We start from the raw sequence: 25,456 nt of genomic DNA, 5'->3' as shown, positions 1-25,456 counted from the left end.
CAATGGTACATGAATAGTCTAATGATAGGTGTTTCTAGACTTTGAGACTTTCATATAGAAAGTAGCTTTTGTTTTTTTAGTTAAGTCTGTATATAGGGACATCTCAGTGGCTCAGTGGTTGAGCATCTGCCTTTGGCTTGGGTCATGATTCCCAGGGTCCTGGAATTGAGTCCCCGCATCAGGCTCATTGCAGGGAGCCTGCTTTTTCCTCTGCCTGTGTCTCTGCCTCTCTCTGTGTCTTTCATGAATAAATAAATAAAATCTTGAAAAAAAAGTCTGTATACATTTTTCTGGGAAGGTTTTTTATTTTATTTTATTTTTAAGCAATCTCTATACCCAACATGGGACAGGAGCTCATGACACCAGGATCAAGAGTCACATGCTCTACTGACTGAGCCAGCCAGGCACCCTTCTGTGAAGTTTTTTTTTTTTTTTTTTAAGATTTAATTTATTTATTCATGAGAGACAGAGGGAGAGGCAGAGACACAGGCAGAGGGAGAAGCAGGTTCCATGCAGGGAGCCCGACGTGGGACTCAATCCCGGGTCTCCAGGATCATGCCCTGGGCCGAAGGCAGCGCCAAACCGCTGAGCCACCCGGGCTGCCCCCTTCTGTGAAGTTTTAAGTGATATTTTTGTCTTTGAAAAAAAATCATCTAAAATAAATTTAATAGGCTGTTCCTTCAGCTCCTTTGTCTATTTATTATCTGTACTGATTAATGAAAAATTTTGAAGTGGCTAAGGTGTATATTTAATTAACTTTTTAAAAATTAAACTTCTTATTTGAGGTAATTATAGATTTGCATGCAGTATTAAGAAATAACAGAGATCATGTATATCCTTTGCCCAATGGTACTATTTTACAAAACTAGTAAAATATAACCGGGATATGAACACTGATACAGTCTGGATACAGAATAGCTCCATTACCACAAGGAGCATTCATGTTGCACTTTTACAACTATACCCTCTTCATTTCTGCCCCACCGCCTCCTTAACCTCTGATAACCACTTATCTATTTTCAATTTCTACAATTTTCTTATTTCAAGAATGTTATATAAATGGCATCATACAGTATGTAACATTTTGGGGTTGGTGTTTTTCACTTTGTAAGTGCCCTGGAGATTCAGGTTGTGTTTATGAATAGTTTGTTATTTTATATTGGTGAGTATTGTTCTGTTGTAGGGATGTTCCACAGTTTGTTTAACCATTCACCTGTTCAAAAACATCTGGATAGTTTTTGGCTATTGTGAATAAACCTGCCACTCTACATTCATGTGCAGGATTGTGTGTGGATGTAAGTCTATGGGATAAATGCTCAGAAGTGGAATTTCTGGGTCATTTGGTAGTTTCATGCTTAGTTTTTAGGTTTTTTTTTTTGTGGTTGTGGTTGTTGATATTGTTGTTTTATCTCTGTGCCTATCATTGGGGCTCAAACCTCACCCCTGTGTAATCAAGGGTCTATAGACTTGGTCACATGCTCTATAGACTGAGCCAGCTGGGCTCCCTACATGTTTAGCTTTTTTTAAAAATTTTTTTATTTATTTATTTTTATTTATGATAGTCACACAGAGAGAGAGAGAGGCAGAGACACAGGCAGAGGGAGAAGCAGGCTCCATGCACCGGGAGCCCGACGTGGGACTCGATCAAGGGTCTCCAGGATCGCGCCCTGGGCCAAAGGCAGGCGCCAAACTGCTGCGCCACCCAGGGATCCCATGTTTAGCTTTTTTTTAAAAAACTACCAAACTGTTTTCCAAAGCAGCTGTAACATTCTATATTACCATCAGCAATGTATGAATGATCCTTGTCTGCATTTGGTGATGTTACTGTTTTTCATTTTGGATATTTTGATAGGTATATAATGATACCTCACTGTGATTTTATGTGTGGTTTTTTTTTTTTTTTTTAAGATTTTATTTTTTATTCATGAGAGAGAGGCAGAGACACAGGCAGAAGGAGAAGTAGGCTCCTTGCAAGGAGCAGGATGCGGGACTTGATCCTGGATTTTGGGATCACACCCTGAGCCAAAGGCAGATGGCAATCTGCAATCGCTGAGCCATCCAGGCATGCCCTCATTGTGATTTTAATTTGCATTTTCCTAATGATGGTAATTGATGTTTTTGTGTGCTTGTTTCCTATCTCTGTATCTTCAGTGAAATATTTCTTCATGTCCCACTTGGATTCTTTTTTTCTGTTGAGTTTTGAGAATTTTTTATATATTCTGGATGTTATTCCTTTAATGAATATATAATTTGTGAATGTGTTCTCTCACTCCACAGTTTTTTGTTTTTGTTTTTTTCACTGTCCTCACAGGGTCCTTTGCAGCAAAAACGGTTTTAATTTTGATAGAGTCTAGTATATAAATTTTTTACTTTCATGCATTCTGCTTTCAGTGTCAAGTTAAAAAACTCTGTCTACTTCTAGATGCTGAAAGTTTCTCCTTTTTTTTTTTTTTTTGAAAGTTTTACACTTTTAAGTTTTACATTCAAGTCTGTGACCATTTTGAGTTTTTGTGTAATTTGTGAAGTTTAAGTCAAGGTGTATGTTTTTGCCTGTTGATGTCCATTTGTTACAGCAGCACTCCTTGAAAAACCATTCATCCCTACATTGAGTTACTTTTGCACCTGTGTTTTAAAAAAACAAAAACCCCCAAAAAACATGAAGCCTGGCTGGCTTAGTTGGAAGACCATGTGACTCTTGATCTTGGGATTGTGAGTTTGTTTGAACCCCACATTAGGTGTAGAGATTACTTAAATAAGTAAATATTTTAAAAAACCCGTTGGGCATATTTGACTGATGCAAACATTCTCAACAGTATATTCACAGATAGGATTCAGCAGTGTATTAGAAGGTTTATATACTGTGAACAAGTGGGATTTATTCCCATGATGGAAGGATCATTCAGCAAGAAAATCTATTAATGTGATCCTCCAGCTTTTAATTTTTGACATGCCTATATCATTAAATTTGAAGTGACTTTCTTGTATAAAGTAATTTTTGACATGCCTATATCATTAAATTTGAAGTGACTTTCTTGTATAAAGTATTTAATTTTTGACATGCCTATATCATTAAATTTGAAGTGACTTTCTTGTATAAAGTATAAAGCCGGATAAGGTTTTTATCTACTCTCCAGTCTGGTTTTTAGTTGTTTTGATCCCTGTCTTTTAAAATGTACATGGTAGGGTTGCCTGGGTGGCTCAGCAATTTAGCATCTGCCTTTTGGCCCAGGGCAGAGACATAGACATAGGCAGAGGGAGAAGCAGGCTCCCCCCTGGGAGCCCGATTCAGGACTTGATCCCAGGACCCCGGGATCACTCCCTGAGCCAGAGGCAGATGCTCAACTGCTGAGCTACCCAGGTGTCCTGGAAATGTTCAATCTTTGAATTATTCCACGGATCTGTCAGTCATTGTTCATTCTTATTTTTCTTCAGGCTGTTTTCTTTCTGTTAATCAGGCTATGTAATTTATATTTTTCTGTGTACTCAGTTCACTGTATCTTTGCCCTCTCCCCTGCTGTTGAGTATAATTCCATGATTTTAAATTTTTGGTTATTATATTTTCAGCTCTAAAATTTCCATTTGCTTTTTTTTTATCCTCTATTTTTTTGTTGAGACTTTCTGTGGTTTTTTTTTTTTTTTAATTTCATTCAAGTATGTTTATAGTTGCTCAATGAAACATTTTTATCATGGCTGCTTTAAAATCTTTGTCATATACTAAAAAAAATAAAAATAAAAAAAATAAAATCTTTGTCATATACTCTTGATCTTGGGGTGGTGAGTTTGAGCCCACATTGGGTATAGAGATTACTTAAATAAATAAAAAGTTTAAAAAATTATTAATTTCCTGCCTCTCGAGTATTTCAGTTTTCCATTTGGAAATAATTCAATTTGAGCATTGTAATAGTGTCTAGAAAATTTACTTGATTTTTCAATTAATAGTAAAAAAGAACTAAAATTTTTTGCATACCATAAATGTTTCAGAATTAAACAATATTGGGGAATTCCTCTTGTTTCAGACAAAAATCTTCATTTTGAACTTTTAATTTAAAAACTGGTGAGTACCTGGCCTGCTCAGTCAATGGAGCACAAAACTCTTTTTTTAAAAAATAAAAAAAAAAATTTTTTTTTGGAGCACAAAACTCTTGATCTTGGGGTTGTAAGTTCTAGCCCTACGTTGGGTGTAGAGGTTATTTAAAAGTAAAATCTTAAAAAAAATAAATAAATAAGGGGTGCCTGGGTAGCTTAGCTAAGTGTCTGCCTTCAGCTCAGGTCATGATCCTGGAGCCCCAGGATCAGGCCCCACATGGGGCTCTCTGCTCAGCAGAAAATCTGCTTCTTCCTTTGCCTCTCACCCAGCTCCATGTTCTCTCTCTCTCTCTCTCTTTCTCTCTCTCTCTCAAATAGATAAAATCTTTAAAAATAAATGAATAAGTGAATAAAATATGGGAAAAATAAGTCACATTACTTGGATATGTTAGATAATCCATCTATTTTGTTTCTTTGTTTTTAGCGTATAGTTGCAACAACATGTATGGGAATAAACCATCCAATATTTTCTCGTAAAACTTTTGATTTTTGTATTGTGGATGAAGCCTCTCAAATCAGCCAACCAATCTGCCTAGGGCCACTATTTTTTTCTCAGAGATTTGTGTTGGTGGGGGATCATCAACAGCTTCCTCCCCTGGTGCTAAACCGTGAAGCAAGGTAATCAGATGTTGAAGTTTTAATTTTATTTTAATTTTATTTTAATTTTTTAATTTTTTTGAAGTTTTAATTTTAAATTAGATTCTTCTTATGGGACAGTTTCAGTGCACTGATAAGCCTGAATTTGATTTGTTGACAGAGCTCTTGGCATGAGTGAAAGCTTATTCAAGAGACTGGAGCAGAATAAGAATGCTGTTGTACAATTAACTGTGCAGTACAGAATGAACAGGTATTTGTGTCAGCTATGAGTGAAATTCATGTTGATTTTTATCTACCAAAACTAAAATTATTTTTGTAATTGCCGTAGTAAAATTATGTCCTTAAGTAACAAACTGACATATGATGGAAAGCTGGAGTGTGGATCAGACAAAGTGGCCAATGCAGTAGTAAACCTACCTAACCTTAAAGATGTAAAGCTGGAACTGGAATTTTATGCTGATTATTCTGAAAATCCTTGGATGATTGGAGTATTTGAGCCAAACAATCCTGTTTGTTTTCTTAATACAGACAAGGTAACAAAAAAACCCAAATCTGAATATTTGCTTTGGTTTTTTTCTTTTTATCCTGTTATTTAAATTCTTCAGTTTTTAATAGTAAATGCTTTAGTGGAGCATATCAGTAAAAACTAGTGTACTTCTTACTTCAACACAAAGAATCTTTTCTTTCTGTAGAGCCAGTGTCTTTGGAAGGAGATTTATTCTGGGGACTAATAGATGTCAAAATTGACTTTTGAAGGAGGAAAGCTAGAAAGTGAACTCAAGTGTATAATTACATTTCTTAGAAAGAAGTTGGCATTGATATTATCAAAGGGCTGAGTTTAAAATAGAGACTTTATTTTTTAGAGCAGTTTTAGGTTCATAGCAAAATTGAACTTCACAGTACGTATATTTACTACCTCCTGCCTCCACATACTCACATAAAGACTGTTTAACAGGGGCACCTGGGTGGCTCAGTGGTTAAGCATCTGCCTTGGGCTCAGGTTGTGATCCCGGGGTGCAGGGATCAAGTCATGAGTGAATAAATAAAATCTTAAAAAAAAAAAAGACCACTTTATAAACTTATTAAATAAAATTCTTCACAAGGACTATAAATGACTTCTTATTTCTAGGAACTAAGTTTTGACCCTGTTATTTCTACAGTTTATCTTATTCAGTGCTTCTCAGCATTGATTTGGAAGTCTTTACATGACTTCAGATAAAAAATAGTGATGAATTATATGTATGCATATTACTATGAAATAATTATATCTTTTGTTATTATGATGAGTGGTTATTAAAAACAGGTCCCCACTTGCAGGGGAACCTGGTGGGCTCAGTCAGTAGAGCATGTGACTCTTGATCTCAGGATTGTGAATTCAAAACCCATGTTGGGCATAGAATTTACTAAATAAGTAAATATATAAATAAATAAATAGGGCCCACCCTCTGTGCCATGATGGAATTTTCATTCTCTTGGATATTGCCCTTATTAGCATTTCAGGTTCAAGGATTAACAGGTGGGCACTGGGAAATTTTTCAGTAAACTGACCTCACAAATAGCTGCATTTAGAAACCTTCGTTCTAATGTATTAGTTATCATTTATAATTATTTACCCTGCCAGTGATCACTCAGATTCTATGTTTTTGGTACTTACATTTCTTCTTTCTTTGCAACAGGATTCCAAATAAAATGTATTTTTTTAAGATTTATTTGAGAGAGAGAGCACAAGTGGGTGGAGGGGCAGTGGGAAAGGGAAAAGCAGACTCCCTGCTAAGCAGGGAGCCCGATGTAGGGCTTGATCTCAACATGGGGCTTGAACTCAAAACCCTGAGATCAGTACCCCAGCCAAAGGCAGATTGAGCCATCCAGGTGCACCCCAAATAAAATGTATAAAAAATAGTCAAAATTGCAGTACTTGGCTGGCTCAGTCAGTAGAGCATGCAGCCCCTGATCTCAGGGTTTTGAGTTCAAGCCCCATGTTGAGTGTGGAGCCTACTTAAAAAATTACAAAAAAATAAAAATTAAAAAATAATAATAACCAAGATTATGTAAGGATTGTGTGGGAGCAAAATAATCCTTGGAGAGTTTTACCAGGTATGGTAGAACCTGGGGAACTTTATCTGCTCCATTATTTGTATGAACGGCAACAAGAAAATGGAAAGAACACAGATATTAGAGCTAGATCTAAGTTTGGATCCTACTGCTGTGATTTTCTGTGAAGCTTTGGGCGAGTTACTCATCTTTTCTGGCCTTTGTTATTTGTAAATTAGGGGTTAACAAAGTAAAGTATATGAAGCCCAATGTGTGGTTGGGTCTCAGAGATTTTAATCTGGGCTGTAGGATTTTTAAGATGGGTTGCCTTTGGGTAGCTTTCTGAAGGTGACTAATGTTCTTCATTTTTGTTAATTCTTTCACCTTCCACTTTTTCTTTTCTTTCTTTTCTTTTCTTTTTTCTTTTCTTTCCTTTTTCTTTTCTTTTCTTTTTTCTTCCTTGTACTGTCAACTTTTAAAATAAAGATATTTTTCATTTGTTTCCACAACTGATAGTATATTCTCTATGGCAACCTGTGTACCGTACTCTTGACTCTTTCTCTGTGTAGGTTCCAGCACCAGAACAAGTTGAAAAGGGTGGTGTGAGCAATATAACAGAAGCCAAACTAATAGTTTTCCTGACCTCTGTTTTTATTAAGGTAATTAATTCTAAATTTTAAATTTAATTCTAAAATTTTGAGGGCCAATAAATATTAAGGTGATGCATAATATAACATTAGAATGCAAGGAACTCAAGACCTAGCATTAATCTTCATTCATTAAGATGAGAGGACTGAAGCCTAATTGCTTTCATTCTATTTTGAGAAAATTATCTAAGATGTAATTTTTTATAACAGCATTTTGGGTTTCCATTTAGGGTAATTTTTGGTAACATCAGCTAATTCTGATTGTATGAGTATAGGGTTGAGTCTGTGTTTAGGGATTGAAAACTTCAGTGTAAGGGATAGCAGAAAGTGTAATGTGTTTCTTTGTAGTTTTTTTGTTTTTGTGTAGCAGCACTGTTCTAGTGGTGTGCAAACCACTATTCTGTCATGAATCTAGAAATCAAGGGAGCAGTGTTTGAGGAAGTTACTTAATCTCATAAAATATGGATATAGACTTAGATCAAATTAGTAATTCTATTTACTCCTTGCAACAAGAGGATCTGTTATAAACATTAATCAGATGCATTATGTAAACATGTAATTTAATAATTTAGTAAAGCTTAAATAACAGAAATCAGGATTTTCATTTTCATTGTTTTTCTTTTCTGTATAGGCTGGATGTAAACCCTCTGATATTGGTATCATTGCACCCTACAGGCAGCAGTTAAAGATCATCAATGATTTATTGTTCCATTCTTCTATCAGGATGGTCGAAGTTAACACTGTAGACAAATACCAAGGAAGAGACAAAAGCATCATTCTGGTATCTTTTGTTAGAAGTAATAAAGATGGACCTGTGAGTTCATTATATATATATATATATATTTTAAATATTTATTTATTTATTTGACAGAGAGAGAAAGAGAGAGCACAAGGAGGGAGAGGGAGGAGGAGAAGCAGGCTCCCAGTGGAGCAGAAAGCCCGATGTGGGGCTTGATCCTGGACTCTGGGATCATGACCTGAGCCAAAGGCAGATGCTTATTAACTGACTGAGCCACCCTGGCGCCCCTTCACTGTAATTTTCTGCTGATTTGTTTGGGACATTTTTTTTTCTTTTCTTTTTTTTCAGGTTGTGGTAAAAACCCCATGTAATATAAGATTTAAAATCATCGCTGTTTTTAAGTATACAGTTCAGTGGTGTTAGTGTATGCACAGTGTTGTGCAGCAGATCTTTTGAACTTTTTCATTTTGCAAAACTGAAACTATACCCATGAATAACAACTCTCCAGTTCCCTCTCCCTCTAGTCCCTGGCAACCACCATTCTGCTTTCTGTCTTTCAATTTGACTAGTTATCTCATATAAGTGGAATTATATGGTTTATTTGTAAGAGAGAGATAGCAAGAGAGAGCACAAGCAGAGACGAGACAGAGAAGCAGACACCCTGCTGAGCAGGGAACCCAATGCAGGACTTGGTCCTGGGACGTCAGGATCATGACCTGAGCCAAAGGCAGATGCTTAACCCACTGAGTCATCCAGGTGCCTGGTATTTGATCTTTTTTTTTTTTTTTTTATCTTTTGTAATTGGCTTGTTTCATTCAGCATGGTGTCCCCAAGATTCATCTGTGTTCTAATACGTATCAGAATTTTATACCTTTTTTTTTAAAATTTTTTTTTAAAATTTTTATTTATTTATGATAGTCACAGAGAGAGAGAGAGAGAGGCAGAGACACAGGCAGAAGGAGAAGCAGGCTCCATGCACCAGAAGCCCGACGTGGGATTCGATCCCGGATCTCTAGGATCGCGCCCTGGGCCAAAGGCAGACGCTAAACCGCTGCGCCACCCAGGGATCCCCAGAATTTTATACCTTTTAAGGCTGAATGATACTCCATTGCATGTATATGGCACATTTTGTTTATGTTTTCATCTATCAGTGGGCATTTGGGTTGCTTCTACCTTTTGGCTGTTATGTTTGGGGCATTTTAAACAAATAGAGGCTTCCTTAGATATACTTTTGATTTTATATATAATTTCATTTTGTTTTTTGCATTTTTACCTATTTTTGCTTCATTTTTCTCTATTATGTGATACCTTCTATATGGTCCTAAAAAATATATGTAGCAAGAAGTCTCCTTTCTACCCAGGTCCTCTTCTACTCAGTTCTTACCCTCACAGCTAATCACAATTTGGTGTTTTTTCTTTTTAATTTTAATTTCATTATAATTAATATACAGTGTTAGTTTCAGGTATATAATACAGTGATTAAAAAATTCTGTACTCAGGGCTCATCATGATAAGTGTACTCTAAATCCCCTTCACCAATTTCACCCATTCCCCTACTCACCTTCCCTCTGGTAATCATCAGTTTGTTCTCTATAGTTAAGAGTCCATTTTTTGGTTTGAATTTTTTCTTTGTTCATTTGTTTTGTTTCTTAAATTCCACATGAGTGAAATTATATGGTATTTATCTTTCTTTGACTTATTTCAGTTAGTCTTATACCCTTATATCCATGTTGTTGCATTTGCAAGATTTCATTTTTTCTTATGGCTGAGTAATATTCCATTATTTATATGTACCACATCTTTATCCATTTATCTGTGGTTGGACACTTGGGCTGCTTCTAAAATTTGGCTATTGTAAATAATACTGCAGTAAACATGGGGTGTGTACATCCTTTTGTGGTTTTTTGGTTTGGTTTGGTGTTTGGATTTTTTTTTAAAGATTTTCTTTTAATGTATTTATTTGAGAGAGAAAAAATAAGAGAACATCAGGGAAAGGGCAGAAAGAGAGGTAGAAGCAGACTTCCCACTGAGCAGGGACCCCAACGTGGGGCTCGATCCCAGGACCCCAGGATCATGACCTGAGTTGAAGGCAGATGTTTAACCAACTAAGCCACCCAGGCACCCCTAGAGATTTTATTTATTTATTCATGAGAGACACACAGAGAAAGAGAGGCAGAGACACAGGCAGAGGGAGAAGCATGAACCTGGAACCTGATGTGGGTCTTGATCCCAGGACCCTGGGATCACACCCTGAGCCAAAGGCCAACGCTCAACCACTGAGTCACCCAGGCATCCCATCCTTTTGAATTGATGTTTTTGTATTCATTGGGTAAATGCCCAGTAGTAAAATTACTGAATCATATGGTAATTCTATTTTTAATTTTTTGAGGAACCCCTATACTGTTTTCCATAGTGGCTGCACCAGTTTGCATTCCCTCGACGAAGCACGGGCGTTCCTTTTCCCTACGTCTTTGTCAGCGTTTGTTTCTGGGTTTTTTTATTTTTGCCTTTCTGTCAGGTGTGAGGTAATTTCTCATTGTGGTTTTGATTTGCATTTCCTTAATAATGTTTTTTTCATGTGTTTTCTTTGGAGAAATGTCTGTTCATGTCTTCTCATTTTTTAATTGGATTATTCAGTTTTTTTGGTGTTAAGTTGTATACAATTTGTGTTTTTTTGGGTAACCTATATAATTCCTTTAGGCATAAACAAACAGACATGAATCATTATTCATATTTACCCATTTTTTTGTTGTTGTTTTGTTTTTGTTTTTTTGTTTTTTTTACACAGGAGGTAATATATACACTCTAATGGACTCTGCTTTTTTCTTAATAAAATAGCTTGGAGATCTTTCCATGTCATCACACAGAGATTTTGTGTGTGTGTGTGTGTGTGTGTCATGGTATATTTAACCACTCCCCTGAGTGTCTAAGGCTATTACAAGTTGTTGTTTTTTTTTTTTTTTTTTTTTTTTAATTTATCCATGAGAGACACAGAGAGAGAGAGGCGGGGGGGGGGGGGGGGGGGGAGGGGTAGAGACACAGGCAAAGGGAGAAGCAGGCTCCATGCAGGGAGCCCAACGTGGGACTTGATCCCAGGACCCCAGGATCTTGCTCTGGGCCGAAGGCAGGTGCTAAACCGCTGAGCCACCCGGGCTGCCATATCCATAGAATTTTAAATGTGTCAGTGGATCTTTTTTGGAATATATGCTTAAAGTAGGAAAATAGTTCACAACAAACTGTGTTCTTTGCCAGAACAAACTTAAATGTATAAGAAAACCCAAATAACTGAAAATTCTTTCTTTCAGATTGGTGAACTCCTGAAAGATTGGCGACGTCTTAATGTTGCTATAACCAGAGCCAAACATAAACTGATTCTCCTGGGATGTGTGCCATCATTAAACCGCTATCCTCCTTTGGGGAAGTTACTTCATCATCTAAACTCAGAAAAATTAATATCCTTTTTGTGTTGTATATGACCACATCTGTGCTATTGTGAGTATTTTATTTATGTGCTTATATAAATTAAAACTTAGTGCCCTGTGCTTTCCATAGGCACATTTCAAAGACCTGATTCTACAAAGGAAAAAGAAAACAATTCACAGGAAATAATTTTAAGCAAAAAGTGAAATAATGAAGGTGAATGGAAAAGGATAGTTTGTGAAGTGAGAAAGTGATCTGTGCCCTAGGGGCAGGGTACATGCTTCCTAGAACACACCTGGGAAAAGTGGTACGCCTTCTGGTTCTTCTCACCCCAATTTATAATCTTTTTTTTCCTTTAATCTAGGACAAAGCATTAAAATTTTTTTAAAAATTAAGAGAATTGAAAAAAATGGAGTTATTCTTTGTCATATTGTAGATAATGATTAAAAATCATTTAAAAAAATTACTTAGAGGTCTTAGGCTAAGATACGTAAACTTTATGGTTTAAGTACATTATTATCCACAGAATGCAATAAAATATTTTTTAGCAGTCTTGTAAATCAAGTTACAAAATGTTAAATAATGTCATAAATGTTTTTGTGTAATTCCATTTGGTGTTAAGTGTATCTTCCTTAATTTATTTTACATCATGGATCTTCCATCAGAGGAACATGAAAGTCTTTGTCATGTATTGGGTGATTTTCAAGGAAGATAAAGCATTGTTTCCCTTGATTTCTCATACTGGCATAGTTATCTCCTCTAAATATTACCTGTTATTTGCAATTTGGATATGCTGTGAAAGCAGTGCCTGGTTTGATTGTGAAGATCATTTTTATCCCAAGGATATGAAATGATATAAATGTTCTCTGTTGAGAGTTCCAGTTTTTTATTTTATTTATTTATTTTTTTTGGTATAATCTAGTTAAACACAGTTCTATCACTGTGTAAAATTTAACACACTATTAAATTTTTTCAGTACAGGTGTACCCAAAACTGAAAAGTCTGTTTTATAGATACTATGTGTTTTTGTGTGAGCTACAAAGTGTTTGATAAGTTTTTACCAGCTTTAATGATAGATTAACTTTTGGAACTGAGGAACTTTAAATCTAAAATTTCAATACTGATTTGAATTTGTAGATTTTTATCATTTTGTTTGTTTAAGAGATTAGGTAAAGAAAATTGATTTGTCTTTATCACTTGAACACAATCTTGTGATGATGAGAAACACGGGTGTGATTCTTTTCTGTGTTTTGAGATCTGTGATTCAAAGACCATTTCGTTGGGTTTTTCCCCTGTTGGTTTTTGGTATAATATACATTTTCACTTTAAACCTAGGCTTTTAGGGCAGCCCCGGTGGCTCAGCGGTTTAGCACCGCCTACAGCCCAGGGCGTGATCTTGGAGTCCCGGGATCGGGATCGAGTTCCATGTCCAGCTCCCTGCATGGAGCCTGCTTCTCCCTCTGCCTCTCTCTCTCCTCTCTGTGTATTCTCATGAATAAATAAATAAAATCTTTAATAAAATAAACCTTTTAGGCTTTTAAATTATTACTTATAAATTATTTCCAATTAATTTGATTCCCCCTTTCTCACTTGTTATTTTGTATTCAGTATTCTATAGTAGATTTTGATATAAAAGAAAATAATTCTTTCCTTTGAGAAATTTTATTTGCTAAACTGATGGCAAATTAGAAAGGTATGTCCCAGGCAGCCCAGGTGGGTCAGCAGTTTAGCGCCGCCTTCAGCCCAAGGTGTGATCTTGGAGACTCAGATCAATTTTTCTTTCTTCTTTCTTTCTTTCTTTTTCTTCTTTCTCTTTTCCTCCCTTCCTCCCTCCTTCTTTCCCTCCCTCCCTTCCTTCCTGACCAATTTTACCTCAGTGTATCAGTCTTTGGGAGGGGGGTCATCTCTTTCAAAGTTGTTCTTTCTTTGTTTAAATGAATGTTAAATATGTTAAAATTGTTGCTTCTACCTCATGTTTTTAAAAATTACTTGCAGTTTTTATTAAATAGTTTTCTACTTTTAGACTTGTATGTGTCAGTTATTAATCTTGAATAAGGGCAGCCCGGGTGGTTCAGCTGTTTGGCGCCGCCTTCAGCCCAGGAGACCCGGGATCGAGTCCCATGTCGGGCTCTCTGCATGGAGCCTGCTTCTCCCTCTGCCTGTGTCTCTGCCTCTCTCTCTCTGTCTCTCATGAATAAATACATAAAATCTTTAAAAAAAAATCTTGAATAATGATTCACAGTTGTCTAGCATTTTTTTTCAAGTAGTAAATGAAGTTTTCTGAAGTTATTGAACCTTTCAGAAGTTATTTTAATCTGCAAAATGGAGACAGTTCCATCCTCATGGGGTGGTTTTGAAAATGAAAAGACTTTGGCCTAGGAACTGATTGTACAATTACATGCTCATTCACACTAGAGGGGGCATGGAAAATCAGTGGTGAAAAGATAATGCGATAGTTGGCTATACATATGGAAAAAGTGAAATTTGATCCTGTTCCACACCATTCATTAAAATCAATTCTGGGTGCAATTAAGAGACCTAAATATGAAATTTAAGTCTTTGTAAATTCCTCTTTTAAAATTATTTATTTATTTATTTTTAAAGATTTTATTTATTTCCTCATGAGAGACACAGAGAGAGAGGCAGAAACATACAGGCAGAGGGAGAAGCAGGCTCTCTGTGGTGACCCTGATGTGGGACTCGATCCTAAGACCCCAGGATCACACCCTGAGCCGAAGGCAGACACTTAACCACTGAGCCACCCAGCTGCACCCAAAACGTTTTTAAATTAAATGTAGAATTCAGTAGTTTTTAGTTTTTAAGCCATAAATTCAACTACAAGAAAAGTAAGAATTTATATTTATCAAAGGTCTCTATAAAGAGAGAAAATATTAGCCAGAAAATGGTGACACATTACTGACACCAAACTAGTATGTAGAATATTAGGTAATGTATATAGGCCAGTAAGAAAAAGATAAGGCAATAGAAAAATAGGCTAAAGACCTGAACAGTTTTTTTGCAGAGAAACTCCAAATATTAAAACATGGGGAAAGTGCTCAGCATCATTAGTAATGAGACCTATACAAAATAGACCCATCCTATAATCACCCAGAAGACTGGCCAAAAAAATGAAGAGATTCTCACAATTCCAAGCATTAGAATGAACATGGAACAACAGAAAAACCATACTGCTGATATGAGAGTACATTTTGAGAAAAGTTTTGAAAAGTTTGCCTTGCATTTATTTTTAAGGATTTATTTATTTATTTATTTATTTATTTTAAAGAGCTAATGAGCAGGGGGAGGGGTAGAAGATAGGGAGTCTCAAGCACACTCCCTGCTGAGTGCAGAGCCCAAGGACAGGGTGCTAGATCTCAGGATCCTGACATCGTGACCTGAGCCAAAGTCAAAAGTAGGATGCTTAACCAAATAAGCCACCCAGGTGCCCCGCCCATAAATTTAAAGAAAGGCATATCTTATTTTCAGTTATTCTATGCCTAATTATATGCCCTAACAACGCTCTTGGACATTGACATAAGGACATACACAATTTGGAAACACCCCAACCTGGAACTTCTCTTGGACATGGAAGATGTTGAACAAGTAACAAAATTTTTACTGTTACTCCATTTGTGAAACGTTTATCAACAGGCAATAAACTACATGGTTTAGGGGCACATACTTGCAAGGTAGAAAACACAGAAAAGCAAGGAATTCTCATAAAAGCCAGAATAGTATTTCTCTGGGGGATGGTGAATGGTGGCTAGGGGCAGTTCCCGAGGAGAATGAGTCTATCCTGTGCTTAGTTGATCTGGTGGCAGTCACCCAGTTGTTCACTTTATAATGATTTTTAAAACTGTATGTAGAGCAGGATGGGAGTCTCACTTATGCCAGTTAGGGGCCTGTGTCAAGCAATGACACAAGCAGTTAAGGGTACTGCATTAATCAGGTATCCACCAAGACCAACCCCAGCTGACCATACCCCAAAACTGATAACAAGCAGAACCAGAAGAGGTCTGTAGGGGCCAAGACTGATTAAATCCCTTTAAAAGGAGGTGGATTGGGGTCCCTGGGGCACCTGGGTGGCTCAATGGTTACGCGTCTGTCTTTGGCTCAGGTGATTCCGAAGTCCTGGAATCCAGTCCTGCATTGATTCCCCGGAGGGAGCCTGCTTCTTTTTTTTAAAAATTTTTATTGGTGTTCAATTTACCAACATACAGAAAAACACCCAGTGCTCATCCCGTCAAGTGTCCACCTCAGTGCCCGTCACCCATTCCCCTCCAACACCCGCCCTCCTCCCCTTCCACCACCCCTAGTTCGTTTCCCCGAGTTAGGAGTCTTTATGTTCTGTCTCCCTTCCTGATATTTCCCAACATTTCTTTTCCCTTCCTTTATATTCCCTTTCACTATTATTTATATTCCCCAAATGAATGAGAACATACACTGTTTGTCCTTCTCCGATTGACTTATTTCAGTCAGCATAATACCCTCCAGTTCCATCCACGTTGAAGCAAATGGTGGGTATTTGTCGTTTCTAATTGCTGAGTAATATTCCATTGTATACATAAACCACATCTTCTTTATCCATTCATCTTTCGATGGACACCGAGGGGGAGCCTGCTTCTTCCTCTGCCTATGTCTCTGCCTCTCTCTGTCTCTCATGAAGCAATAAATAAAATCTTTAAAAACTAACAACGGGAGGATTTTGGCAGCAAACCGTCAGCCTCCTCAGACACTGACCCGCTATGTCTGACCACTAAAAAGGCAGCTGCTGCTGAAGGTTTTGCATGACAATCTCGGAACAGAACTGAGATCCTTCACCGCTCAGACATAATAAGCAGTAAGTGCCCGAGATGACCCTGACAAGAAGGAGGCCTTATCTCAAGGGCGCACTCACACGCTAGCTTCTTGTTTGGTTCCATAACTTCCTACCCGGTTATCTTCTGTCTTGTCTGGTAAGAGGCCACGTTAATCACGTGGTGAAATGCCACGGAGTCTGAAATCCTGAACCTGCTTTATAATTATGTTAACCTCGCCCTACGGCCTAGTAAAGATGACCTTGTGCAAAGACATAGCAGCTGTGTGTGCACATTCAGAGTGTGCTCTGGACTTTATGTAGACGTTTTATACTTTCTTCTCCATGCATGAATATCTCACAGTCAAGAAACATAATACTATACTGGCCAAGGTGATCAAGAGAAAAACAGCCCAATTTTCATGAAATACATCCGTCTTTCTAGCTCAGCCACTGCCTTAACAATTGCTAACTGAGGTAATAGCTTACCTCAGTTTTCCTAAGCTTACCTTCTGTGTTTTCCTAAACTGATGTCACCTAGTGCCCTCTGACCATGCGGGTTTTCTTCTGCCTGAAATGAGAAAAAAAAAAAAAAAAAAAAAAAAAAACCAGCTCCATCTCTACATCCGTGTCCCTCGCTAAGTGCGACCCTTCCCATAGCTGGTGTATTTACTGTCAAAAGTGGTGTCTGGGCTGCCTAGTTCCAGCGGATCTCTGCCTCCTGGCTCCCCGAGGAGCCTGTGAGGCCTGAAGGGAAGTGGCCGCTGTGTCCGAGGAACCCGGCCGCCGCGCGGCTGGAGACGTCTGCACGTGGCCCACACCCCCGGCCGAGCGGCCCGGCGCGCTGGCCAAGCCCCGGCTGCCAGGCCCGCGGTCCACCAAGCCCCGGCTGCCAGGCCCGCGGTCCGCCCAGGGGCCCGCCCGGCTCCTCAGTCGCGCCGTCTCCCTCACGCTGCTCTTCCTTCTCCTTCCGGTCCGGCTGGACGCGAGGAGGCCTGGCGAGGGCAGGTCCGTTTCCTGCCGGCTGCAGGCCCCACGGCCCCCCGCCCCGCTCGCGGCGTCGCGGGACCGCCCGGACGTCCTCCCGCCGCCGGGAGCGCTGTGGGCCGCGGCGGGCCTGCTGGCAGACGCCCTGGCGGCCGCCGCGCGCCTGAGGGGAACTGCTGGCGGGGCCCAGGGCGTCCCCGCCCGAGACCGCGCCGCCGCCGCCATGGGTAAGGGGAGCGGACCAAGAGCCGACCCTGGGCTCTCCGTCCCAGGCTGAAGGCCGCGGCCGGGCGAGGAGAGGGGGTGGTGGTGGGCATCGAGGCCCCGGGGCGCAACTGGGGCCCGAACCTGGGGCCGGGGCTGGGCGGGGGCGCCCGGGGTCGCCATGGCAACGCGCGGCCGCTCCAGATTCCTTCAGGTCCCCGCCCCGGTTCTACGGCCTAATGGCCGAGGGCTCGTGGTCCGACGGCTTCCAAGGGGCGAAGACCGGGCCGGCCGGGGGGCTGCTCCCGGGTCGGTGGAACAGTCGGGGACGGGCGATGACTTTTCAGGTTTGGGGGTGGCGGAGGGAAGACGCGCCTCAGGTTTTGGCCTGGGTGCCTGACGCCGCGGGCGGGAGAGGTGCAGCGATGCGGCGCGGGACCCCGGGTGAGCCCTGCGCGGGGGGTCGTTGCGCGCCCGAGCCCTCTGGGGAGCCTTGGTGCGCGGAGCAAGGGAGGCGGGAGGGGGCCCTAGGCCCGGGCGAGATGCGGGGACTGGCCTTTGGCCTTGTTGGGGCTGCAGCCAGCAAGACACCTCTGCGAGCCTGGGCGGGGCGCGGCCCGAGGGTAATCGCCGCGGGGGCGAAGCTGCTGCCAGCCCCCAGCCCCGACCTGCCTGGGAGCCGCTGCAGATGCGCCCTTTGTCTGCTCGTCGCATCGCGAGTCACAGGCCGTGATGGGCACGTTAAGAAAAATGAGAATTAGTACAGATTATGAAACATCCAAGGGTCCCTTCCCCGCCCCCCCCAAAAGAGAATTGTACCACCATGCGGATTTGAAGGAATGATGTGTGTGCAGATTTTCCACCAGCTAGCTTGCTCATAGCAGTTGTGGCTGTTTGCTTTTTTTTTTTTTTTTTTTTTTTAAGATCCTGGGATTCCGTTTCAGACTTCGCCCTTAGCTATCAGCTGAGAACTCGAATGCTAGATCATTGGGAATCCTGGACTTTTGTTTAGTGAGGGAAAAACTGGTTCACTGGGACTAGTAAATTTGCCAGAGATTTATGACATCCAAATTTCTAGGTTAACTAGGGATGAAATTTGTGGGAAAGAGAAAAAATAGATTTTTGTGAATTGAAAATAATCGATTACAAATCAGTTATTTATTTACTTATTTTAAATATTTTATTTATTTATTCACGAGAGAGAGAGACAGAAGAGACACAGGCAGAGGGAGAAGCAGGCTCCATGCAGGGATCCTGATGCTGGACTCAATCCTGGGACTCGATCCCGGGACTTCAGGATCACTCCCTGGGCCCAAGGCAGGCGCTAAACTGCTGAGCCACCCAGGGATCCCCAAGTTTTTTCTTTATTTTAAAGTGGATCCGTTAACTTAGTTTCCCTGTGTGGAAGGGTAGGGAACTTAACTGTGAAATGGCTGTTTTTATTTCCTCTGGGAAAATAAAGGTGTTATGCAATACAGAATTACAGTTGCGATGAAAAAACAAGATGGAAAGAGGGTTAAAATGAGCGAAAGAGGGGCACTTGGGTGGCGCAGTCAGTTAAGTGTCTGCTTGAGCTCAGATCAAGATCCCAGGGTCCTGGGAATCGGAACCCACATCAGGCTCCCTCTTCAGCAGGGAGCCTGCTTCCCCCTCTCCCTCCTGCTCCCTCTGCTTGTGCTCTCTTTTTCTCTCTCTATTAAATAAATAAAAAAAAATCTTTTTTAAAAAGGAACTTTAAAAAAAAAAAAACGAATGAAAGAATTGAATGGCTTCTCCTGTATTCCCTTATTTTTTGGTGTGTTTTTATTTATCATGTTTATGGATGATATCATAATCTTAGCATTGTAGCTACCTTTTACTGCAAATTTATTCTGAACATTTTTTGCCTTGTGATTTATCCGTAGACCATGCCTGCTGTCTACCTTTTCATGAAACTCTTAAATATGTTGTTTATTACTCCAAACTTATCTACACAAAAAGTCATTTAAAAAAAAAACAACCAAACTCATTATCTCTCTAAAGTAAAACAAATACCAGAAAAGAACCAAGTTGCACGATCTTGAGAATAATTCATAAACTTTGTCTGGGGTGGACATGGTAGTGTTCTATGGTATGTGTGAGAGAGACCTAAAGGGAAGTTAACCTAGGGGTGTGGATTAGTTAGGGAGACTAATTTGTCAACCAAGGAAAAACAAATCATTGTTGGTTTTATAGGGGAATGAAAGGGTTTGTGTATTTTTCAGTGTCATGTCTTGCAAATGATGTTGGTCTCCTTTCTTGTGCTTTCAGCTACAAAAGACCCCACAGCTGTAGAGAGAGCAAACTTGTTAAACATGGCTAAATTGAGTATCAAAGGACTCATTGAATCTGCTCTAAGCTTTGGCCGTACTTTGGATTCTGACTATCCTCCCTTGCAGCAGTTCTTTGTTGTTATGGAACATTGTCTGAAACATGGTCTTAAAGGTATCATGAGATTTTAAAAAAACTAATTAAGTTTAAAATCCCCCCATTTCCATCTTAAACATCCTTGAAAATGTGATATTTGTTGAGGCCATAATTATTGTTACTTTATGTTTAAAAATACTGGGTGGGGGACGCCTGGGTGGCTGAGCAGTTGAGTGTCTCCTCTGCCTTTGGTTCAGGGTGTGATCCAGGGGGCCCTGGGATCGAGTCCCACATCGGGCTTCCTGCATGGAGCCTGCTTCTCCCTCTGCCCGTCTCTGATGAATAAATAAAATCTTAAAAAAAAAAAAAAATACTGGGTGGGTTGGTTTTGGGAGAAAACAGCCTACTGCTTTATGTTTTCTAATTGTCTTCAGAAAATGCCTTGTTAGTGTTTTGTAAAAACATTTGATTTTTCATTTCTTTCAATATACTCTGATTTCTATTTTCTAGGAAGTTACAGTTATTTAAAAATTTTTAAGCTTAGTGACTCCAATATGAAGTCTTATTACTAGTTTGAGCCTCTTGGCACCCTGGCACGTATCTAGAAAGGTTATCTTCTGGACTGGATTATTGTAGAAAAGTGAACGCTCCCTGGAAATTATGATAATATTGGATATTTTCATCTGTACAGTTCATACTGGTTTATCATCATGTAAAATGTTTATATTAGATTTAGCTATTTCATATACATAGTATAATAACTGTTCTTTTACTTATTGTAATAACAATTGTTGGTATTTTGGTCTTTAGTGCTTCTGATCAGCTGTGTGAAGGGCTATGTAAGAGTTTATACTAACTTGACTATTACAAAGCTAAAAGAAAGTTGGTTCCTTATGGGTATACTAGAAACCTGGCTAAGTTGGGAAGGCCTAGACATTCTGACTAAGGTACATGAAAATGGGGGTAAATGTAAACAGCACAAGAGGAGATTTACATAAACATGGTTTTTAAAAAATGTACTTCAAATTTTAATAAAATGTACTGCCAAAGGAGCCTTGGCATCAAAATTTAAGAAACTTGCAAATAGAACTTCAATAAAAACAAAATAAATAAATAAGTAAATAATAATTTTTAAAAATTTGAGAAATTATGTGATGTTATTAAAGTATTCATTTCTCTTTTTGTTTGTTAAAAATTTTAGCTGAGATATAATTAATATATTGGTTTCAGGTGCACAACATAATGATTTGATATTTTTATGTATTGTGGAATAATCACCATACTAAGTCTAATTGATATCCATGCACATACATAGTTAAAATTATTTTTTCTTATTATGAACTTTTAAGATTTACACTCTTAGCAACTTACAAATACACAATACTATTAACTGTAGTCATCATGCTGTATATTACATCCCTATGTCTTATTTTATAACTGAAAGTTTATATTTCTTACCCATTTCCTTTACCCCCACCCTCTGCCTCTGACAACCATCAGTCTGTTCTGTACCTATGAATTTGGTTTTTGTTTTTTAGATTGCACTATTTCTTTAGTTGAGGTCAAAGTAATTTTTAAAAATTACAAATAATAGTGAAACCTACTCTTTTTTTTTTTAAACTTTATTTATGATAGTCACACACACACAGAGAGAGAGAGAGGCAGAGACATCGGCAGAGGGAGAAGCAGGCTCCATGCAGGGAGCCCGATGTGGGATTCGATCCCGGGTCTCCAGGATCACGCCCTGGGCCAAAGGCAGGCACTAAACCGCTGCGCCACCCAAGGATCCCGAAACCTACTCTTTTTGTACATGAATCAAACAACGTAGAAGCACCTAGAGCAAAAACAATTTCCTTCATTGTCTTCCATTCATCTCCCTATAGGGAATTCTTGTCATTCTTCTGAGGCTCTTTTCCTTTTTTTTTGTTTTTTTTTTTTTACTCTGCATAGAATTTTGCTAGTATTATTATTCTGTGACTTTGTTTAAAAAAATATTAATGATATGGTTTGGAGATCTTTCCATTTATGTAGAGGTCTTTGTCACATTTTTAATGGCTCTATATAATTGCATAGTATATATGTGCCAAAACTTACTTAATTGCCCTCCTCTTAATGTACCATTAGGTTGTTTCCAATTTTTTACTATTAAAATTGTGCTGTTAAGAACATGTTTGGATATATGTGTTTATATGCTTGTTCTGTAGGATAGGGTTCCTCAGAGTAGAATCACTGGGTCAAAGGATATAGGCAACTGGCCTCTATGAAGTCTTCATGGATTTATCAAATATCGGTGGATGTAGATGTGTTTCCCCACATTTTGCCTACTCTTGATACTATCGGTTTCTGCTTTTTTCAATACATCAGGAACTCACCAGTCTGATCTAACAACCTGGAGGATTTTGTTTTGTTTTAGTTTTTTTAATTTTTAAAAACATTTAAAAGATTTTTTCAATTTTAATTTTTTTAATACTTTCAGTTTTATTTATTTATTTTTTAAGATTTCATTTATTTATTTCTTAGAGCACAAGCAAGGGAAGCAGCAGGCCAAGGGAGGAGAAGCAGGCTCCTCACTGGATAGGGAGCCTGATGGCTGGTTCCATCCCAGGCCCCTGGGATCATGACCTGAGTGAAGGCAGACTTTTAACCGACTGAGCCACCCAGGTGCCCCATACCTTGAGTTTTAATTTGCTTTTTGAAAAGCTTTCTATTTTAAAAAAAATAGCAGTGACCTAAATCTTTATTTTCCCTTAGGCTACAGAAATGGAATTTGCTAAATGATGGTCAAATAGTTCAATTTTAAGCTTTTTTTCTGAATTTATTTTCCTTTACTTCACAAAATGTCATAAGGCATGTCCTAACAGTCATATCATAGGCTTGTCTTGATGAATCATTATGAAGCCACTTTGTGCTGATTAATTTTTTCCCCCCAAGGGAAAATTGCCTACCTTGTCCTTGATTGGTGATTGTCCTTGAGTGGTACATATAATAGGTGCCCTTGATCTGCAGGAGATCTGGTCAGTATTAAGAAAGAAATGTATAGTGATTTCATGGTTTTATATTACCCAATTCTCAGAATAAAAAGTCACAATTTTTCATGTTAAAATAACTGGACGCCTGGGTGGCTCAGTCAAGTGTATGCCTTTGGCTCAGGTCATGATCCGGGTCCCGGATTCGAGCCCCAAGTCCTGCTCCCTGCTCAGTGGAGAGTCTGCTTCTCCCTCTCCCTCTGCTGTTCCCCCTCTGTCAAATAAATAAATAAAATCTTTTAAAAAATGAAATAACTTTTTATTTGTCCTTGGTTTATTTAATAAACTGATAAAAATTAAACTACTAGGGCTGCCAGCCTTTTTATTTTTGGTACTGGTAAAGAATAAGGCCTGTTGTTTTTTTTTTTACTTTAATTATGTGCCTGCATATTTCTGATAGGGAAGAATGGACAAGATATATTTATGTGTGTATGTTTGTTTATTTTCCTTTTTTCATATTTCTGATAAGAAAAAATACCAGGATCCTGATGAACAGGTTCCTGATCAACAGTGCTGTGTTGTGATAGGAGAGGAAGGTTTCTGAATAATTGTATTTTAAATTAGGAATGTTGAAACTAAATATTTAAAAGGTAGTTATTACAGCTTTATATATTAAAGTTGTATGCATTATATATACTTTTTTTTTCAGTAAGAAAATCATTTTTGAGTTATAACAAAACAATCTGGGGCCCTTTGGAACTGGTAGAGAAACTGTACCCAGAAGCGGAGGAAATAGGAGCCAGTGTCCGGGATTTACCTGGTCTTAAGTAAGTAATCTTATTGCTTGTTCATTTCTAACCACAGAAGTATATTTGCTGTTCCTTAAAAGTACTTCACACCCTCTTAATCTTCTCTCAGCCTTAGTAGCCTTCTTCCATTCTCTTCTAATAAAATTCTGTTCTTTCTTTATGGCTCAGCTCAAATTTCATTTTCTTTATGAAATTTCTCTTAGTCCCTTTAGCAAGAATTAACTGCTTTTTCTTTTATACCTTATCACTATAGTCACTCCTTTATTATATATCACTGATTTTACATTGTATTTCAGGAAACTACAGGTCCCTTTAAGACACGATGTATCAGTCATGCATTTCTATTTCCTGCGTGTTAAGCTAATTTGCAGTAGTAAGCTAGTAGGCAACCAGTAACTATTTGTTGAAGACTGATTTAGGTTAAATCCAAGGCAAAGGCTCAGGAGATTTGAATTCTCAGATAAGCTATTTATATATATGGGGCTTGTGCAAATTACTTTCCTTTCCCTTAAAATCGGGACCTATAGTGTCATCTGCCCATTTCACTACACAATTGTGTGTAAAATGTTGTAAAAGCTTAATAAAGATATAAAATGTTAAAGCCAAGTTCTTATGTTTTCCTTTAGTTTATCGTAAATCTTGTGAATGAGATAGCCTGTCAGATCAGTTTGCTTTCTCTTAGCTTAATAATTGAGAGTTTTACATGTTATAAGGAATATAATAATGTTTTCTGGTTGTTAATATCCAAATATTTCCAAGTTGAATTTAATTGAATGATAAAAGTAAATGGTTACTATTTATTAAGCACTGTCTCAGGGTAATAAAATAATTGGTTTATGTGAATTATCTCATTTAGTGCTTACATCAGTCTTACAGGATAGAGATTATTATAATAAGTGCATAGAAGTGAAAAATAAAGGTCAGAGGAGTTAACAGTTAATAAGTGGCAGAGCCAGGTTTCAAACCCAGTTTTAAAATTTTATTTAATTTATTATTATTATTTTTGTAAGTAATCTCTCTACCCATTGTGCAGCTTAAACTCATGACACTGAGATCAAGAGTTGCATGCCTAACTGAGCCAGCCAGATGTCCCTCAGACCTAGTTTTTAGAGTTAAATAGCAAGTGACGTTCGTATTTATGTTTCTTTTTTTTTAATAAATAAATTTTTTTAAAAAGATTTTATTTATTTATTCATGAGAGGCAGAGAGAGAGGCAGAGGGAGAAGCAGGCTCCATGCAGGGAGCCCAATGTGGGACTCGATCCTGAGACTCCAGGATCATGCCCTGGGCCGAAGGCAGGCACTAAACTGCTGAGCCACCCAGGGATCCCCATATTTATGTTTCTTATAATGGCATAGAGGTGTAGTGATTTTTAGCAAAGACAGAAGAAATAGGGAATTATAACTCTCCAAAAGAGAAATATAAGAAGGGGTGCCTGGCTTGCTCAGGTAAAGCATAATGACTCTTTTATCTCGGAGTTGTGAGTTCAGGCCCCACATTGGGTGTAGAGATTATTTTATTTTATTTTATTTTATTTTATTTTATTTTATTTTTTTTGTAGAGATTATTTTAAAAATAAAATAAAATAAAAGAAATATAAGATTTGGTCGTTTTAATATGAAAATACATGTTCATAATGTTTTTAAAAGCTTAACTCTTTAAAAGTAAAAAAATTTTCCTTCAAATGGCTAAACCATAAGAGAAGCTCATTAGCTGTTTAGTAGTGAAGATTGACTTTCCTCCCGCACTACATGCCAAAAAGTTCTTTGTATAAGAAAACATAAAAATGT

At 38.4% G+C, this 25,456-nt stretch overlaps 2 protein-coding genes across 17 annotated transcripts in view; both read left to right on the top strand.

Moving 5' to 3' along the window:
* DNA2 (DNA replication helicase/nuclease 2) overlaps positions 1 to 13,542 on the top strand; it is a 54,920-nt gene extending 41,378 nt beyond the window's left edge. Inside the window, exons 15-21 of the mRNA XM_026003612.2 lie at positions 4,511 to 4,704; positions 4,844 to 4,933; positions 5,012 to 5,216; positions 7,284 to 7,373; positions 7,993 to 8,175; positions 11,406 to 11,552; positions 12,167 to 13,542. Coding sequence (XP_025859397.1) covers positions 4,511 to 4,704; positions 4,844 to 4,933; positions 5,012 to 5,216; positions 7,284 to 7,373; positions 7,993 to 8,175; positions 11,406 to 11,552; positions 12,167 to 12,235 — 978 coding nt within the window. The 3' untranslated portion in view covers positions 12,236 to 13,542. The remainder of the gene's footprint in view (positions 1 to 4,510; positions 4,705 to 4,843; positions 4,934 to 5,011; positions 5,217 to 7,283; positions 7,374 to 7,992; positions 8,176 to 11,405; positions 11,553 to 12,166) is intronic.
* A 3,764-nt stretch (positions 13,543 to 17,306) lies between these two features.
* RUFY2 (RUN and FYVE domain containing 2) overlaps positions 17,307 to 25,456 on the top strand; it is a 51,429-nt gene continuing 43,279 nt past the window's right edge. For 4 of the 16 annotated variants that reach the window (XR_012001101.1, XR_012001100.1, XR_012001102.1 and 1 more), the window contains exons 1-3: positions 17,399 to 17,529; positions 19,796 to 19,969; positions 23,567 to 23,684. Coding sequence is in view for 9 of the 16 variants with exons in the window: in XM_072756169.1 (XP_072612270.1) it covers positions 17,526 to 17,529; positions 19,796 to 19,969; positions 23,567 to 23,684 (296 nt within the window). In the remaining 7 variants the exon portion in view is untranslated. Of the gene's footprint in view, positions 17,530 to 17,663; positions 17,951 to 19,795; positions 19,970 to 23,566; positions 23,685 to 25,456 lie in introns of those variants that run through there. The other 12 variants (XR_003235740.2, XM_026003554.2, XM_026003565.2 and 9 more) reach the window with 11 other exon arrangements.

Source organism: Vulpes vulpes, chromosome 4 (genome assembly GCF_048418805.1).
Source record: "Vulpes vulpes isolate BD-2025 chromosome 4, VulVul3, whole genome shotgun sequence".
NCBI classification, from domain to species: domain Eukaryota; kingdom Metazoa; phylum Chordata; class Mammalia; order Carnivora; family Canidae; genus Vulpes; species Vulpes vulpes.
The sequence above is the reverse complement of the archived record's forward strand: the minus strand, read 5'-3'. Positions and strand labels throughout refer to the sequence as shown.